This window comes from Pleurodeles waltl, chromosome 12 (assembly GCF_031143425.1).
Source record: "Pleurodeles waltl isolate 20211129_DDA chromosome 12, aPleWal1.hap1.20221129, whole genome shotgun sequence".
NCBI classification, from domain to species: domain Eukaryota; kingdom Metazoa; phylum Chordata; class Amphibia; order Caudata; family Salamandridae; genus Pleurodeles; species Pleurodeles waltl.
The window spans coordinates 600,377,455-600,397,880 of record NC_090451.1 but is presented as its reverse complement, the minus strand read 5'-3'; the positions used below and the strand labels follow the sequence as shown (position 1 = coordinate 600,397,880).

At 43.3% G+C, this 20,426-nt stretch overlaps 1 protein-coding gene across 1 annotated transcript in view; it reads left to right on the top strand.

The window, feature by feature from the left end:
- Positions 1–20,426, top strand: part of TOMM40L (translocase of outer mitochondrial membrane 40 like) — a 265,960-nt gene that overhangs the window by 11,185 nt on the left and 234,349 nt on the right. The window contains exon 2 of the mRNA XM_069217818.1: positions 3,435–3,502. Within this exon, the coding sequence (XP_069073919.1) occupies positions 3,435–3,502 (68 nt within the window). The remainder of the gene's footprint in view (positions 1–3,434; positions 3,503–20,426) is intronic.

Sequence of the window (20,426 nt, the reverse complement as noted above, 5' to 3'; positions counted from 1 at the left end):
TTGACCAATGATCAAAAATTGCTCTATATGTATAGTAGGTATGAACGATACTATGCGTTTTCTCGACTATCCTGCATTGACTTCACAGAGCAGTTTTTAGGTGCTATCTCTGGTCAGTGAATACCCTACCTACCTGGATGGAGTTTTGTGACAGAGTCTGAACAAAAGGCTTTTTGATTATTTTATACTGAGCCTACCAGACAGTGCAACTGTCTGGTTGTAAAATACGTTTTGTGAGCCAGCCAATAACATACAGTACTTGGAGCCCACTCATTGCTTACTATTGGTTGGCTTTCTTGTGACTCTTATTTGCCTGCTTCTTCTTCGTGTCCCAGCTTGTCATTCTTTTGTTTGTCCTTCCCATGGTGCATAGCCTCTTTTCCATCTCTTTTGAATGGCTGGCTTCTATGCTTCTACTGCTTGCTTTTCATTCACCACTTTTTCTTTCTTTCCGGTTAAGCACTCCACAAGAGTACATGCAGTGGTCGAAGTGAGCGGGATCGGAGGGGCACGACGTGCCTGTACTTTTTTAATTTATGAAAAAACATTCCCCTACTTTTTATGAAAAGGCAGCCATCCCGGGATGATAAATTCAGATAGTGCAAATGCTTTAGCTTATGTTTCATTCAGGGAGTCTCTTGTACTGTGAGACCAAGGGAGGGGCAGACAGTTTTACAATGAACAGGCCTTCTTGCCAGGCTGAAAGAAATGTAAGTGTGCACAGCTAGTTAATCTGCAAATGTAAAGGGGGCTTGGGAGCTGGTACTGGTTTAATTTATCGAATGGATCACATGAAGCTTTGAGATTACAAAGATTTATTCTTTTTGACTGGTAGTGAAAGGGAGTTACCAGCTGAACAGTGTGCTTTTCAGGGCACTTATATAAAAATAAATCATAATGTACAATCTGGGTGTTACTAAAATCTGTATTTTGGAAGCACCATTTTATTTTAAACTTTTTGGCTTATTTGGTAGCAGTCTGTTCTATAGTGAGTGTAATGCAAGTATAATAATATAATAACTTGCATGTTCTCAGTGCTTTCTGTCACAGGCTTTGTCCTCGTAGCACTAACAATACATGAGCCACCATTCTGAACTGCACCAAGATTTTATTCTGTGGCTTTCTGGTTACACACGGATCTCTGCAGTGCATGAGCTAACAAAGGTACAATAGTCCGCTTGCCACTAATTAACTTAACTTTTTTTAATGTATTTTTCATTTAAGCTTGACTCATTTGTACATGTAGCTACCTGAAGGTGAAAGGCCAAAAAACCCTACAGAATTTTTTGTTTTTTCAGCCACACCTTTGACCCTGCCCCCACACTCACCGCCTCCGCCCCCACAGCATGTAGCATCACAGTTCCCATACTTTTTTTTAATGCACTTCGACTGCTGCTGCTGATTACATGTACCTTTCAGTTGTCTCCCTCATGTACCTCTCTCCCGCTGCACTCAACGTTGGTCTCTGTCACCCATGTGCCTCTCTCTACCTGTCCCTCTCCATTTTGTGCTTGATCTCTTATACTCCTTTACTTTCTTGGCTGTGTGCTTCTCCCCTTCCTACTCCACATTACTCTCTCACCCTTTGCTTTTCACCCTCACCCCGCTCTCCATATTGCTTCCTTCCCCCCACCCTCCATGTTGCTTCCCCCCCACCTGTGCCCTTCTCTGTCGCTGGTTGCTTCTCTGTCCCATCCCTTTAGTGTTGCTCCATTCCAGTGCCCTCTGTTGCTTTCCCCACCCATGTCTTCCTCTTTCATCTGTTGCTTCTCTTCCCCACCCTCCACATTGCTTCCCCCACCTGTGTCATCCTTGTTGCCCCAGCCGTGCCTTCTGTGTTGCTCCTCCAAACCTGTACTTCGAAAAACACCTTTCATGCATTTTTTTTTCTTTTTCAGTATGCTGATTCAACTCCGATCAGCAAAAAAAAAGAAAAAAATGGCCATGATGTGTTTACGCTTACAAAATAAGGCAGGTGGCCGCAACCTAGACTTTCTTCTAAATAGCATTGACAAAGCCAATAGGTCTCAACGGAGAGTCCTGTTGGCTTTGGCAGTGCTTGTTATATGAAGATTGCAAAAAGACAATTGCTTAACGTGTGCGACTGGAATATAAATTGCGAATAATTGACGGAAGTGAGAGCACAGGAACGAAAACAACAAAACACAAAGCTGTTGAGGCTCTTAGAAATGTTGAGCTCTGGCTTTCACGTTAAGTTCGTGAGTGGTAGTTTGTAGCGTTTTCCCCTAAAAGGCTGGCATTTATTCCCAAAAGTTGCATTAGTGCCCTCAAAACTAGCAACCACAGCGTCCTCTTCAAATTTCTGGGTCGGTTAATAAAATTAGTGCAAGACAAAGAATAACTTTAAAAGACAGAATTAGGTCTCCAACTGTACAGGAAGGCCGGGCTTTAAGAGTACGGTGTTCACCCCTGTGAAGGGCAGTGACTCAGACCATCAGAAGCAGTGGAAACACAAGAAGGGAGATGTTTGAGCAGACGAAGTAGGTGAAATAGATGATGACGTAAGGGGTGAAGACCTGTGAAATGGTACACATGCGCATGTCAGTGTCCCCAGTAAAGGGAAGACTGGAGGTTTAAGACAAGGATGGATAGAAAGCTGGAAGGTGAGATTCATGAGACGCACACATGCAAAGTGTCGTGATTGCTTTCATAGGGATTACTGTTATGCGTATGAATAACATACCTTTTTTCAAAGAGCCTTGCTTATGATTTAAAGGATTTTGTTTTGCTGATTAAAATGCACTAGATGTTGGCTTGTGTGATTTTGTTTACAATATTTTACTATCCATACCTTGTGATTAGAGTACAGAGACTGGCTGGTCTATGGACACATCTCTTGAATCTTAGTGGACTGGTGCCTTTTAGAGGAGAACAGGACGGGGCACTGCCAGCCACAAATGCGGGGATGACGGTTCGAGGATTGGGGTGTGTTTTTAAAAGAAATATAGCTACAGTTGAGAGTGACAATTTATTGAGTGTGCAGACCTCATACTGAGCTTCTCATGTCACAAGCACCAGTTTCGAAGTTAAGAAAAATGTCCTAAGGGAGACCGAAAACACAGTATCAGGCAAAAAATACCAAAGCAACTTTTTGTGATGATAAACTCCTGCAGGTAAAGTTTGATAGTTTAATTCACAAGCAGCGACCCACCCTTATGTGACCCAGATCACAAAATCAAAGGGCGTCTGGCGGTAGTACTAACATTTTTACCCAATAACCATACTTTCTACATCCCATTCAGTACTACTGAAACCCACATTTCAAGTTGTGCTTATCTGAGTTCTGCACATTTCTCACCAGCATTTAATAATCAACTAAAACAGAAATATTATTAGGATTATGACCCGTGGCAGAAGTTCACAGTGAGCAGACACTGCTGGTGCTGACGTCTCTTTCATCTGATTTATTTTAGAAGTGTTCCCGCAGCAGATGGAAGGTGTGAAAATGATCGTCAACAAGATACTGAGCAGCCACTTCCAGGTGAATCCTTTTGTGTTCTACTCCACATTGGGAGCGATGGCTTCCATAACTGGGGTGGGAAATGAGTGGTAAACCAGCTTGCACGAGCAAGCAGTCGCTTTGTAAGTGTCAGAGGTGCAAACTCTGAGGTTTTATTTTTATGGAATAAGACATTTGCTGCAGTCTGTGATATAGTCTGTGACTTATAACTGCACTGCCTGGCTGTAGGATGTCATCATTTTCATATGCATTGAAGTCCTTATCTTTCTGAACATCTCAGTAAAACAACATTTTCACATACGTCTTGAAGGTTTCAAACGCCATAGTCCTGTTTGGAATAAAATACTTTATTACCTGTAGCCGAATGATCGTATTTCTTTGATTTCTCTTAAATACATCTAAGACAGTATTCCATTTCAGGCTAAACCTTAGAAAGTTGTCGTCTGTGACATATTTTATAATTCACAGATGATGAAATGATTGAGAGTGATGTCGAGATGGGGTTTGTTGAAGGTCGCGCTGTATTTATTTCAGGATAGCATGGTGGAAGAAGGAAGACCAGTTCACATCATTGATCTATGTGATGTGGTACAACCTCTGTATGTATATATGACTGTGCATCCCTACGGCAGCATTTCCTGTGCTTTATTATATCAGTCAGTCTTTATTTGGCAGTCCAAGTGACGTAAGGCCTCAGGATGTAATATATTCCCTGCTGTACTGTAACAACCCTGTGCGGTCTCATGTGATGGATGAGGGCAATACGACTGAAATCATGTACTGTTTACCTGCCACTGATTTGTGATCTTAGTCTCCCTACAAAACGTCCCTTTAAGTCAAGGAACCATTTTGTTTGTATGCAACAGATCAAATTAATCCTTTCTTCCATATTCATTTTGGGACCAGGTTTGTGGGATGCACACATCAGATCACCTCTTCAGTAATCCACCTCCTCCCCAGCCCAAGATTCCTCGAATTCTTGGTCAGACGTACATAGCATACTCTCAGGTGCTTCATTTTTCAGACATGCTGTCTCATAGAACAGATTTTTAAGCTGTAGGCCCTGTTTATGAGTGCCCTGGAAGGATAGCCTGAATTTATCACAACTGCAAAAATGTGACACCCACTGCAGGACTCTTAAATTCACCGCCCTTCCTCTTTATCCCACTTTTGCAGGTTCTATTTCATCCCTGCATTCTCCCTTAGCCACGTTTGTTCCAAGGCCCATACAGATCTTCGATTGTAACTCCATTCCTTACGTATTTTGGGAAAAGTACTTGATGGTAAGATTGTATGCAAGTTATCATTTTTGTAGGGAGATTTTGGGTAATGTTGAAGTTTTGGAGTCCACGTTTTTGCAAACGATGTGTACAGGCTGGGTTTTCACAAGATGTCCATTCTCATCTCTTCATCACTTCTTCTTATTCTTGCAATTACCACCTCACCATGCATAGTGACTCACCCTCCACAAACACCCTTTAATTTCATAGAAACATTGTAACATCCCAATGAATACTGGCACGCCTCCACAAACCATCTAACTCTTCTATAAAGCCCTCCTATCATAAATAATACTACATTAGATATGTCACAAAATTCTGACCTGTGGCAATTTACTAATGAAGGCCACCTTTTTCTTTTTCAAAATATGGGGCTCTTTTTTTTGACAGGCACACCTTTATTTGGTGCCTAGGCCTATTTCATGTCCCATGCAGACATGTTTTTTTTCTCTATATATTTTTCTTAACTTTTTTTTTTTTTACAAGTAAAATAACATCTTGCGCCAGTACCTTGTAGCAGAATGACATTGACTATGTTTTTCTTGCAGTGCAACTTTAGGTGCAGTTTGGAACTGGACGAAACATAATAATAATATTACTGTAACAGCAACAATGTTTTATGCTAATAGGCAAGTCCCATACTCCTTCTTATACATTTTTTCCCCTGTTGTGTCCCATCCATTCCATATATTTCATTAACCGTCCACTTAAATGATGTTAACAGTTCAATATTCGTAGCAGCTTATTTATTTTGCAGTGTCCAAACGGCTAATCCATAGACTGTGTGAGGTGTGGTCAGTCAAGTATTATGCCACCCAGCCAGACACTCTTGAGAGAATCTCTTTTGGCAGTACCTAAAAGCTCACTTTCAGGTGCTCTTTTTCAGAGTGCAGACTTTCAGAGAGCATAATTCTAGTGACCACACTCTCAGGGTCTTACTCTTTGGGGTCGCACTCAGGAAGGCATACATTCATGGTGCAGGCTCTCGGGGGATATCATCAGGGGCAGATTCATAGTGGTCTGACACAACAACTTTAAAGAGATAGACTGTCGGGGTAAGGCTCAGCTAGTCTCACTCCAGTGTGTACTCTATTTTTTGTAGTACGGCCTCCATAGGGAAGCTTTTTAGGAGGCAAGCTTTCATTGACTCATTCTAAGGCCTTCTCTCTTGGGCAGACACATAAGGAGAACATTCCAAGGGGCGTACTTTCAAAGGCAGTACCTAAGGCGTTACTCCTAAATAACACTTCCCCAAACTTATTATCAGGGGTTCACTCTGAGGGACAGGTTCTAAGCAGTAAAACGCTCACATTTGCATTCAGAACGGCAGACTGCCAAGGCTATACCTATGAGGGACAAATTCAGGAAGTACACCCCTATAAAGGCCTCATACCGAGGAATCCAGGTGACGAGTCCACACAGAACTATTCACTTGCTCTAGTCCTTTAAACACTCACGCATCTCCCTACTGGTAATTTCACTGTTGAATCAAGGCTTAATTTGGAGCAGTCGGTTTTAGTAGTAAATCTTAAAGGAAAACAACGTGATTTACCAGCATAACTAATTTCACACACGTGTTAGTTAAGGAAATGTGAAAATATAATATATTGATCAGTTTGACACAGCTGTTAAACATTCTTCAGATAAACACACTCTGTTGAAATGGGATACCTCTTTATTTCCAAATTGCCTTAAAATCACTGTGCTAACTCAATTGTCTGTCCTCGCGGCCCACGTGCAGTGGCACCGTAAACAGTTAATGGAAGTAGGAATAAAGACAATATTTGCCCAAACCCCATATCACATATGAAACCCATATTTTTATGTTGTTATTGGTGCGTGGCCAATTACCTGCTGGCTTTGGAAATGCTTTTATGACATCACCTCTTATGAATTGTGTGGCTACGTCCCCAGAACTGTCTAGTTACCAATGCATCTCTACTAGTCGTTATCTAAACAATTCTTGAATCCATGTCTGCTCTCAAAGAGGCTTAGTGAAAGGCAGTAGTCTACTGCCCATATCCAGGTAGAATTTCGTCGAAACAGTGAATGAATCACTATTAGTTCTGGATGCCCCTCACCTATCAGTTGATAAGAATGGTCCTTTATTTAATATTCGCTTGGTGTCATTAGTTAGAGAAAGCAAGCCTAGTGGTTCCTCTTTTACATGTATGCTTCTGACACCCAGTTACTCCTTTAGCCGGAAAGGGAATGGAGTGGAGCTCAGAAATAGTTTTTCACTAGCAATGCAATATGTAAGAATATTTGGGGGATCGGATTGGTGCAAACTCACTTTCACCATGACTGAAGTTAGGTTCATGGCGACCTTTTTTTTCCACTGTTAGAGCTAGTAGGGTAAGGGCACTGGGAATAGACTTTACTCAGGCAGAGTGTCCCTCCCTCCTTTCACCAGGGCCACCATGCGAGTTAGGACAAGGGCAATGCCCTCCTCGTTCCGTAAATCCTGTATGATATGGTGGAGAGCTTGAAACCTCAACTGATTATAGAACTATGGGATCAGTGGAGACCCAGCTATTAATGTCAGGCCAGGAAACCAAGGAGTATCCTCTTAATTATTACCAAGACCTACTTGTTTGACATGTCTTTCTCCCAGATGCAAATGTGTAGCCAGACTAGAAGTCTAGCCTTAAAAGGGAGGTTTGTCTGTCGCGTGGGCTCTCATTATCCTAAATGAGACTACTGGATTTCTAGGTAGCAGGATCGATAACGGTGTGGGGGACTGAGTCTGACCCACTTGTAAAGAACTCTGTCACCCTAAATCCGGTTTTTGCTCCGGCTAACTAGCAGTGCCTCATTTCTCCCAGGGAAATGATTAGGCAGCCGAGCGCATGACATCTTTGGAACTTCTCAGGGAAGTCGTGGTCACTCAGATCCAAACCAACTCTCTCATTTACAATATGGTCTCATATACAAATGACAAAGACAGTATAAGTTTTATATAATGTTTTAATAAAACGACTGTATTTTAGATAATAAGGCGTGAGCCGCAATAACCAGAACAATACAACATAGTAGGATTGAAATAGTCACCAGGAGAGTAAAACATAAGAACAAAGCTATCATATTGCCTAACAGTTTCTACTCTCCCTCTGCTTGTTCTATTTAGAGCACAGCATGTTAAGCTTCTAGCTTGCCTTTCTGAATCACTGGGGAGACATAAGCCATCATACCTGAGCAAAGGCCTGTGATCTGGTTCATCATCTGCAACGAGGCAGTCAGCGTCTAGTTGTGGGTCTCTGGTCGGAATCTCCCTCTTGCATGTATTGGGAGAAGGAAGTGATTTTATAACTAACATGTCATCGTGATCACAAAATGTCCCTACGCAGGAATGCCAAATCTAAACTCCTACCACGTCTATCGGCAATGTACCAGACTGTATCCTTGACTGAAGCACAGAGTGAATATGTTATGAAGAACTCCAGTGCTGAAGTAGGCAAAACAGTGTGATATGAATAAAAAACAACACCGTAGAACTGGCTATTTGAAAAATAACAGTACGAAGCCTAATAAAAAGCTTTTAGAGCAAAGTGCACAGAGGCTCTAAGCTGTCAGCAAATGAATAAAATACATTCAGGGCAAAGTGCACAAAGGCCTAAAGCCTGAAGCTAATGCGCAAAGTATACGTAAAACTAACCACACTACACCCTCCCCTTGTCGGTAGCAAGTGGTTCTAATAACAGAAAAGCATGCCCCAAATAAAAACAATATATTTCGACAAGGTAAGAAGACAACAAAGTCATAAATTTAGGAAACGTGACGATAAAGCCAAATTCAATATAGTGTCAATTTTGCCAAAGAGAAAAAAAAAAATTCCAATTGTCAGACAGAAGCAATAGAACGGAGGAGCTCCTCCACATCGATATATGTTAATATCGGAAGATCCACGCCACAAAGTACCATGGAGCAAGTGTGTTCCAAAGCCCCAAAACCATTCAGGGCGGCACCCCGTGCAGGGCCAATGAAAATGACAATACCATCTTCCTCCAGTAAGGGAATCTCATAAACCGCCTCACGAAGCAAACGCAACCGTAGTGCACAAGTCTGGGAATGAGCCCTAATCGGGAACATCAACAGATCAGGATCGACCACTGGAGGGCGCTGCAGTGAGAGACATAAAGCCAGTGCATGTTCAAACGAGCACCAAATGCACCGAAACACGGGTTGCACACAATCCAAAACCGGTCTGAATGACAGAGACCAGTCACACTCCAAATGGCCCAGGAGTGTAGCTCCAAAATGCTGCATCATGCGTTCATGACACAGCTGCGCTGACGGGAGCAGCAATATAGGATCTCGTCGTGGCGGGACAGCCATTGCGAAAAAATAGCAACAATAGCAAGACTCCAGCCAACAAAGCCAAAGTAATCGGGAAACCCCCAAAAATGCTTCTGAAAATAGAGTGTATAGCCGAAGGTATCAAACCGAATATGGAAGAGAAGGTGTGAGCGAAACCAACACCAACGGCTTTGAAAAAATGAGCAATACCAGCAGTGCTGGATGCATTAAATATACGTCCCACAAGTTCACCGAAGTGACTTGGAAACTTAGTATTCAAAAGGGACTGTATCTTCGCCGATGACCTTGCCACCTGAAGTGCGTAGGTCTCGCTAGCAGATGTAAGGGCCACATGCTTTTGAAACAATAAAGCTTTCAGCCAACTCAACTTGTCGAAATCAACCTTGGAAGTAACAATATGAGGCCAGATGTCCGCTACCTCCCTAATTTGAGTGGGGGGAAACAACACATTCCCGCAGCACGTAACGGCCTTGTTGACAACGACAACGTAAACTATTCCGGCACGCATGCCACAGCAGCGTTCGCTGTTAAGAACAATGTAACTGCCGTTAGAAAGCACCTGGAAAGTGTTTTTAATAACCGGGACTGGAACACCCTTCAAATAACAAGCTAAGTTAGCAATCGAAGCGTTACACGCTCCATGCAAGGACAGCTGTTTACAAACCATGGAATGGCTGACAGAAGCTTCGCATTCGCTACCGCTAAGAAAAACCTCCCTCAAACCATTAACACATCTGTATTGAAAGGGAAGCTCCCACACCTCGTGTATGTAACTGTCTCCCAATAGTTCATATCTACCCACCGGAATGTGCTTCAAACAAGAAGTAAATTGCAGAGTGGAGATAGGCAAAGTAATAACCCCATGAATCAACCACTTAGCTGACGGAATCTCAGCCACCGTGAAAGGCAGTTTCTCCAATTTCTCAATATTCAACATAACATATGTCGCTTCCTTTTTAGCCATCAACTGTTGTTGACGAGTCAAATTAAAGGAGATAAAGATCTCTCTGGCACGAATGTGCTGCCATGGAACGCGACCCGCCTTCAAGGTTTGAAGAGTCCAACCCAGCTGCATGATGGACCGTGTCTGACTCTGCCCATGATATAAAGAAGACATGTCCGATTTAATAATGTCAATAGCAGAGGAAACAATGCTGTCAATCGTGTAAACACGGTCAGAAAGGGTATGCATGCCATTATCAACAACAGACAAAGTCTGCAGCAGATTTTCCTGATCAATCTGCCTCAACCGGGCTGCAGCCTCCTGTTGCGAAAGTTTCCAAATCTCATTATAAACTTCGTATAAAAACCTTTTTTTTCCATGGTACCTTTGGACCTGACAAAAAATCTTGTAAATCAGTACCATTAGACAGTAACTTGAGATGTGACTTAACTGCATCCAGCGTGGATGACTTCAACCATAGTTGACAAAGCTTCCCCACGCTGTACGTAGTTATAATATCAGCATGTTCTTGTGAAATGTAACGAGGGTCTGCCCTACTAGTCCTGAACCCCCCTGAAGAGGTGATAAAAACGATGATGACACTCATTAGTGTCTACGGGCCATAATAACCACCTGCCTGGATGTAACCATGAAGTGTTAAGCGTACCATTCTGGACCCAATGTGTAAATTCACTAAAAGTAGCATTCACATAGTGCTGCCAGTTGTTTAATTTGGAAGGGACAGGTATACTAGGCAAATTCAACTCTCTAATTGTCGCCAAGCCCAAACAGCTAGTCTGTTGTACCTTGTCATTGAGGAAAATCATCTGCACAGGGATAATACATGCTCTAAATAATGTATCCCTGCCTTGCATCTGCCAATTTTTCGTACCCCAAACACTTTTCAAGTCAACAGTCTTTAACCAGTATTCATACCCCTCGACCGAAAGTTTAGATACAAACAAATTTGAATATAGTAATTTAGTATCGGTCAATAAAATTTGCTTATTAGAATACGGTGCAACTTTAAAATAGTAAGACTTAGCATTCCGCTGATCATGCCCAGAAAAATATGCAAATTTATCATAATACGTTTTCGAACTCCCTTGTGGAGGAGTCGAGCAATGTTCCCATTGCACATAATTAAATATGGACTTAGGGCTACTAGCTTTATGAATAAAGTGGTGTCCATAATAGTTGTAGCAAAACATGTCACCATGATTATCTCTAAATTGGTAAGCATCTTCATCGTCATAGACAGTATAATATTGCAAATCCGTTAGCATAGAATCTACTGTCTTCACATCCCAATCATCAGAAACAATGCCTGGTATAACAATATCATTCATTGATAACTTGAGGACATACGGTATTTGAATCAATTCAGTGGGACCATATATATCAAACATTACTTTATCCCACACAATCCCATCCGGAATCGGTATTGCAGAAATGTTCACATTGGACAAGTCTCTTCGAACCATATGAGACGAAAAATGTGGTCTCAACACTGTCTCCACGTGCTCAATGTCTGATCGATCAGGAAGAAAATGACCATGTATTACTAGAAAAAAAGTAACTACAAATCCCAACCATAAAAAAAGAGTCATTACAGCCATAAAAAGCCACAAATAGTTCCGAGGAAAAACAAAATATGTGCGTTTAAGCCAACTCAGCAGCTTACGTGGACCTCGGACAGAAGACATCGATGACGAAGAGCTGGACACTGCTTCATCAGCGTTGTTGAAGCAGCCAGAGGCAGTTCTTGCAAAAGGTGCAATTGTGAACAAAGAAGCAGATGGAGGCTCTCTCCTAGGCACGCTATAAACCACATGTTCAGAAACATCAGTAGAACGTACAGCAACTTGATCAAAAGATTCCATATTAATCGTTGTCTGTGGAACAATCGCAAGATCATCTTCCACCCTCCCCAAGCTCGGAGAGGAAACAGCGTCGGTGTAAATTACCTGCAGCGGGACTTCTTCCCCAGTAGTGAGAGGGATGCCGGAACTACTGGGTGTCCCTCTTGGTCTGCTGTGCAGAATCGGCCACATGTTGTAACTTGACATTATCAATGGAAACAAAGCGATTTCCTTTGGCCCCTTGCAGCGGCGGTAAAATCACAGTTCTCGTGCCGCTCACCCCTAACACAGGGACAGGTGCTCGATAAGAAGGACCAAATTCTTTCTTTACTGCGACCTTTTCACGCACTAGATCCCCAGTCCTGGGTATCCAACCAGTTGGTGTTACTGGCTCATCCTTAATTCCTGAGGAGGCAGCACTTGCAGAAGAGTTATCTTCACGGAATTGTTGTAAATCCTGCAAAACAGTGACACAATCATTTATGTCAAAGGGCGTAACTGCCGCCTCCACACCAGGACCATCTAGATCAGGAACATACATTTGTGTTCCAAACAGGCACTCATATGAAGTACGACCCCCCAGTGACCGTCTAGGCAAGTTATTAAGTGCTCTCTGTACTCCATATAGGTGGGCTAGCCAACTACGACCCGTACCTATAACTCTGGCCGTTAAGGATTGCTTTAAATCACGATTTAAACGCTCCACGACAGAATTTCCCTCGGGATGAAATGGAGACGAGAATTGGAGTTGGACCCCCAATGAAGCCATGGTGTCCCTGAATGCCTTAGAGGCGAAAGCAGGGCCCTGGTCCGAATGAAAAGCCGCAACTGCAAATGTATCGACAAAGATGCGCAAATCTTTAATAACAGTCCGAGCGTCAGCTGAGCGTTGTGGCCATACCCACACAAATCTGGAGCACGAATCTACAGCAACCAATATATATTTGTATGCACTATCTGGTGTCAGCGGACCACAATGATCCAAGTACACACACTCTAACGGTTTGTTTGAAATCAGAAGGGGCGTCTGCTGCGGGCGTCTAGCCGACGAAGCTTTAATTTGTTGACAAACGTCACAACAAAGGACATATTGCTTTGTCTCTTTATAGAGACCAGGCCACCAGTAACGAGCCTGTAAAAGTGAAATCGTGGCAGCCACACCAGCATGTGCAGATGCCGCCCCCTCATGTGCTGCAGAAATTAATCGAGGTCTCTCAATTGTATTTGGTAAATCACGCACACCAATGCCAGGAATATTAACAACAGCATTGAGCGCACTACTCAAGCAGTAACTATATTTAGAAGGAAATCCTTTAGGAAATGGCGTGCCATCGGCCGTAGCTTTTATGGCAGCCGAAATCTCTGTGTCTGGTTTGGAACTCGAACGAGTCACTGCGGCCACAGTGGCAACAGCCACTGCCGACTTCGCGGCTTCATCAGCCAAAGTATTCCCAGCAACGTGTATCCCAACGCGCTGGTGTCCAAGTGTATGCACAACATGGACCTTAGGAAGCGTTTCTTTCAGATCCGCAACCTTACCCCACAACAATTTATGTTTAATGGTGTTGCCTTTAGAATCTCTGAACCCATTCAACTTCCAATAGTGCAGATATTCATTGAAAGACTGAACACAGTAGTAGGAGTCACAGACCAGCAAGGTCAAAATCGCCGGATCCGCGTGCTCCAACGCTAACAATAGAGCTTTGAGCTCAGCCAGCTGTGCCGTGCAATCTCCCAAGGTTTTAGTATACAGTAAGTATGTCGGGGGCAGAACACTTCCCCCTCCATAGTGCCGCTCACCACCGCACATGCAGCAGAATATTGTTGTTTAGTCCCAACCGCTGGTTGCGCAGAGCCATCGGTATACATGACCACCTGATATTGGTCAATAGGCAATGTGCCAGCAGGAACTGAGTATTCCATTTCATATTGAAGAAATTCTTGAGTCTGCAGTTTAGGGTCAAATATGTAATCTACATCAGTGGCTGTCAAAGACGTAGCCCATTGTATCCATCGCGGGTGTAAAGCTTTCGAATTAGGAACACTCGCTTTTGTAACAGCCTCTAAGGCCGGAATCGGGGAAACAACAATAATGCGCTGGCCCTGGGCAAGCGGTCTTTCTTTAATCACAGCCATCTGTACTGCAGTGAGTATTTTCTCAGTCTGTGCAAATCGTTGTTCTGCAGCAGAATACAAGTGGGACTTGTATGCAATCGGAACTGTCTCACCCTCATTAAAGGTGACATACGTAAACCCAACAGCCCCAGGTATCACCCTGATGACTAAATGTGTCTTATTGTCCAGTGTGTGTAAGTGTTTAACCGCTAAGAGATCAGTATGTAACTCTCGCAGTATGTGTGTATGCTCAATCGTCCAAAATCTACTCGAAAAATTTGGGCGAATCAGTTTGTATAAGGGTTTTATACGCGTAGCATATTCAGGAATGTAAGTTCTGCCAAAATTCTGAAACCCCAACAATGACTGGAGCTTCCGAACCGTATTAGGAGGCTGCAATAAAGCACATTTCTCCAAAAAATGGGGCGCTAGGCTCTTGCCCTCACTCGATAACTCATATCCCAGGAAAATTACGCTGAGGAAGGCAATCTTTGATTTCTTAAAATTAAACTTATAGCCAATATCAGCAAATCCCACAACAATGTGTGATACGCGCCTTAGATGCTGCAGAATCTCACCGTCTGTCAAATATATGTCATCAACATATGATAACGCTTCAGGGTCCAACTCGTGCAGCATTTCAGTCACACGAGCCAAAAACAGTCCTGGGCTATTCTTATACCCCTGAGGCAAACGACAATTTTTTTTCTAAGAGCCAAACGCACTGAAACTGGTATAGTCCCGACTTTCGGGCGCTATATTTTGGCAGAAAAATCCATTCGAGATATCCAACGTAGTCTTGTATTTCTTACGCACTATATCGTTCATAAGCGCTGCGCTATGTGAATTCTGTATTGCATATGTGCGTGTGTGACTATTCAAATGTCTGTAATCCACCACTATCCTATATGAATGGTCCGGTTTAGCAACCGGAAATAAGGGATTATTCATCGGTGAGACACAGGGCTCAATTACACCCTGGTACTCCAATTGTGTAAGAATTTTCCGAACCGATGCCCTTGCCTCAAATTTAATAGGATACTGCGGCTGTGGCTGAGGTGTGCCCTTTATTGGAATTACATGATAAGGTGATTGTCTATCCCACCCCACATTATTTCTATATAGGGCGGGAGCCTGTGCTAGAGCTCATGTTTTACTCCGCTAGCTCTCTCGGAACAAGTGGTGAGAAGGAAGGTACTATAACATCCTCCCCAACCGGACAGTCGCGAACAAAGTCAGGTGGCCAATCCTGTTCGGCCAACAGAACATCATATGATTTTACCACATGGTCCCAAAAGATGACGTGTACAATGCGGTCAATGTCCCCTTCTAATCGTAGAGTCACTTGATATACTCTATCAGGATCAGAGACTCGCATATCCGCCGTTTCGACTTGTATGAAGTCATCAGTTGCTTTCACCTCCACATGCTCTAGAAGACTCCGGCGAACTATTGTGACCTCTGCCGCGCTGTCTAACAGTGCTAACAACCATGTCTTGTTCGTCAAGAGAACTCTCTTCTTGAGCGGCATGTCTAACTGAGACTGCTGCCCCTTTCTTCTTTTTAAATTGCTGTTTTTGTTGCAGTGGTTTCTCTTCTTGTTTAACAGAAACCTCCGCTGAGCGTTGTGAATCCTGTCTCGGTTTCACGTACTCCGTCCTCCGCTCTGACCGCCCACCTCTCTCACTTCTCTTCTCTGAGGAGTCCTGAAAGGAACGAGATTGGCGTGTATCAGTATATTGATATCTATCAGGCGTCTTCAAATTATCCCTATTCCTGAGATTATACCTATTCTGCGGGGTCTCCGGTTGCGGAGACTGTCCCCCATCTTTTTTAGGTGTTTGCTGTTTCTTTTCCCAGCGCTTTTTTGTACCCTCAGGTTGCTGTTGCTTAGCATTATCTTTATTATTTTTACCCTGCAATTGGGGTTTCTGCGGTCTAGCCCCTAGGCTATCGCAACCAATACTTGAATATGTCTCTGCTATTATTCTCGGAAGTTCCCGCTCATGATCAATCTGCGGAACGCCCCGAAGACGCATTCGCACTGCTAGTGCTACTGCCTCTCCCTTGAGATTACTCAAAATAATAGAAGAAACTGCAGCAAAATTGCCCATTAACTGCATGCCCAAATCTAAGGCAGGGGCAGCCCCATATTCATCTTTAATTTGTTTAAGCACTTCTGGTAAATTAGCTAAAGTCGGTGTACCGTGTGCTGTAGTGTAGAGCGCGGCAAACACCGTGCCCCAGGTATTACAAAGGTCCACCGGAGGAACCATCCCATACGGCAAACACCTCGTCAAAATTCTATGTTTATCCTGAGGTCCCGTATGGGGAAATACTGCTTCCAGCGTATTAATTTTCTGCGCCAGCCAAAATGGAGTCTCCTCACGTTTAGCCGGCACCTTGCCCATAACTGAGTGTACAGTGGCCGGATTGATTCCCGGAACCACTGCATGTGGGTGCGCCGGAGCACTACGCGCTGCATTAGTATTTAATGTCTGCATCACAAACTGAACCAGTCTTCTGTATGTTGTTGCTAAGTCTATATATAAACGACGCACATCAGCCACTGCCAAATTTGCAACCGCAGGATATGGTGTGTAAGTAGCCAATAAAGGCCAGGTCGGACCATCATTACTCAACGGACCTAACCTCACTTGTGCTACTGTATGTGGGAGGGCGCCATCAAGCCAATTATGGTGTTCTTGATAAGATAGAAGTATCTCTAAGTAAGCGTAAGCCCTGTATTGTCCAGGGACATTCGCAACAGTGTATTCGTGAAAAGTATTTGTACCCCCATCAGCTGCTGGAAATACGACCCAAGAATAAAAAAGTTCTGTCCTATAGGCTGCATGGGCGTCCACCACAAAAGTGACTGGACCCCCCTGGACTGTCAGTCCATGTGCTATCAAATGTCCTGTGAGCGGGTGACGCATATTGATTGCTATATTCACTACATTAGGATTCGCCATTTGCAAAAAATAGCTCTAGGTCAGAGAAGGCACACCAATATCGGGGTTTTTCCTTTCAAAGTTCAAGCTTGAACAACCAACCACTAAGCAATAGGACGTACCTATCCCGTGGTGGCGGAAACCCTCAGCCCCACGGACGTCTCCGCGTTCGGAACCGAGGAGTCAAAATATATATGAGACCGAGAGAGTCAGTCGGACCCAAACATTAGAGCTAGACCAATCGTTGGCGGCGCCATGTCGCGTGGGCTCTCATTATCCTAAATGAGACTACTGGATTTCTAGGCAGCAGGATCGATAACGGTGTGGGGGACTGAGTCTGACCCACTTGTAAAGTACTCTGTCACCCTAAATCCGTTTTTTGCTCCGGCTAACTAGCAGTGCCTCATTTCTTCCAGGGGGAAGAAATGATTAGGCAGCCGAGCGCATGACATCTTTGGAACTTCTCAGGGAAGTCGTGGTCACTCAGATCCAAACCAACTCTCTCATTAACAATATGGTCTCATATACAAATGACAAAGACAGTATAAGTTTTATATAATGTTTTAATAAAACGACTGTATTTTAGATAATAAGGCGTGAGCCGCAATAACCAGAACAATACAACATAGTAGGATTGAAATAGTCACCAGGAGAGTAAAACATAAGAACAAAGCTATCATATTGCCTAACAGTTTCTACTCTCCCTCTGCTTGTTCTATTTAGAGCACAGCATGTTAAGCTTCTAGCTTGCCTTTCTGAATCACTGGGGAGACATAAGCCCTCATACCTGAGCAAAGGCCTGCGATCTGGTTCAGCATTTGCAACGAGGCAGTCAGCGTCTAGTTGTGGGTCTCTGGTCGGAATCTCCCTCTTGCATGTATTGGGACAAGGAAGTGATTTTATAACTAACATGTCATCGTGATCACAAAATGTCCCTACGCAGGAATGCCAAATCTAAACTCCTACCACGTCTATCGGCAATGTACCAGACTGTATCCTTGACTGAAGCACAGAGTGAATATGTTATGAAGAACTCCAGTGCTGAAGTAGGCAAAACAGTGTGATATGAATAAAAAACAACACCGTAGAACTGGCTATTTGAAAAATAACAGTACGAAGCCTAATAAAAAGCATTTAGAGCAAAGTGCACAGAGGCTCTAAGCTGTCAGCAAATGAATAAAATACATTCAGGGCAAAGTGCACAAAGGCCTAAAGCCTGAAGCTAATGCGCAAAGTATACGTAAAACTAACCACACTACATGTCTTGAAGAGTCAGGAGCAATCATTTGAGGATGATGAGGACAAATGGCCCATTTAAGTGTCAGTGGCTGCATGACCAAGCTGTGTTCCTATTTGTGGGAAAGAGGGCCTAGAAAAAGAGGATTGTGGAGGCAATTAGCTGAATGGAGGGGCCTGCGAAGAACTCTTGGGACCTTGGCCTAGATGCAAAATCTTTTCAATATCTCTCTGAGAAAGGGCATTTTCAACAACATGGGACTTGGAGAATAATCCACCTTCCCGGTGTGAATACAGAATTGATGTTGCAGCAACTGCAGTAACAGACTGCATAGATGTTGCTTACAAGCGATTCAGGGTAATGTCAGAAACAAACCAGGTTTGTGTGTTGATAATATGTTGCAAAGAAGTAGTGTCTGATCCCTGCGTTAAAGTCGCTGTGCTGGAGACTACCTCTAGATGGGATGGGTAGAATGGACTGTATAGTTTTTTCACTAAAGACTGGTAACAGCAGTATTGATCTTTATTTGGGAGGTCTTGACCTTCTTAACAGAATTCATAGGCGATGTGGCTTACAAAGTTACAGTCATGTGCCCTGTCTTGCTAGGCAGAGAGTGCCTTCCTTCAAAATCCCAGAACATCTAAAATCAAAATCATGAAAAGGGTAAATGTGTGTCTAGGGATGAAGGCATATAATGCATCTTTACATTCTTGTGTATTACTTTACATATCCCCTGATGAACGAGAAGGCCGAGCACCAGTTATAGTTGTTATTGGTTATCTTTACTTCTAACCTTTGTTCAGTGTGAAAGTAGAAGAAAGGACATATTCCTCGAATGATACATTGGCTTAGAGGTGAATTGATTCCTCCTCCTGGATCTCCCTTTTAATGTGCCTTATTTGAATTAGCTTCGTAGTGAACCACGAAACAACTTCTGTGTTTTTCAAGCATCATTACAGGGAGGGACCTAGGTACATTGGGGTTGGACAACAGGAATGGTAGGTAACGGAGCCCCAAGAGCTGGCTCTAAGCTGGCCTTAATGCAGCAGATATTTTATTGATTATCAGACGGACAACTCAAATTTGGCAGACCCAGTATATTAGTAAGAGTGGGCCCAGGAATAGCAGTTGGAACAACTGGTGCAGAACCAAGTGTAGAATTAGGAGGAGAAGAAGACTTCAGATGCTTTGAATTTTTATGTTCATGGCAGAAGTAATCCTTGTATACTTTCAAAGCCAGCAACAAGCTGCATCCGTATTCAGAGATGGCATGCTGCCCTGTTGTGTTCAGTATTACTGACTTGGGTTAATACATTTCCAGAACCTTGCCCCACTCACGTTTCCTTTGTCAGAGAGGTACCTGCGCAAGCAACAACACTCAAGATGTTGAAAAGAAGTGAAAAAACATTGACCACAACTCGCCTTTTCGACCTGCTTTCTAGATGTCTTAATTTAACACACACCTGTTACTCTCCCAGTATTAGTCTTTGGTTTAACACTGTGGAGGCAGGTTTATCACAACCATTCTAAGATGGATATCATGTGAGTTCTTGCAACCTTTGTTGGTCTTACATGCATGTCACGCACCCCACCTTGATGTTCACTGTAAGTATTTATGTATGTATATGGTATTTCGATGGTGCAAACGTGGCTAAAAGTGAATGAGCACGGTACATGGTCAAAGACAAGTATAACAGCTACAATTGATAGAAGTAGCTGGTTTGTTGACTTTTAAATCATCGTGACCTAGTTTCCTCTAAAGAGGTATGTTTTCAACTCTTTCCTTTATTTATGGAAGATGCCTACTGCCTTGTTTTTTTCCTTTTTTACACTTCTCAGTCTGCAGTAAGATGTTGTCCTGGCTGCAGGTGTTCCAATAACCACTAGTCATGGTGAGCTTGTCTACAAGACAAATAGGAGTTCTGGTCATTAAGACTTTCTAAATGATGTCACTGGTTTTGAAGATGTGTGGACAGCAAGGGGAGCCAACGGTGGTCCGTCATGATGGGTGTGATGCTGTCATATTTCTTCAGGCTCTCAATGAGATGTACTTCTTGCATATGTGCTCACTTTCAGATGACTTGTGAGGGTCAATCTGACTGCACTGCATGGCCATCAATGTGGCTTGATCTGGAGCAAAAATGCTGTAAGAGATGGCAGTGCGCCATAAGGAGTAGGGAGAAACCCACTCTTCTTTGAACAAATGAACCTTTACAAGTGTGCCACTTCTGAAGGAGGGT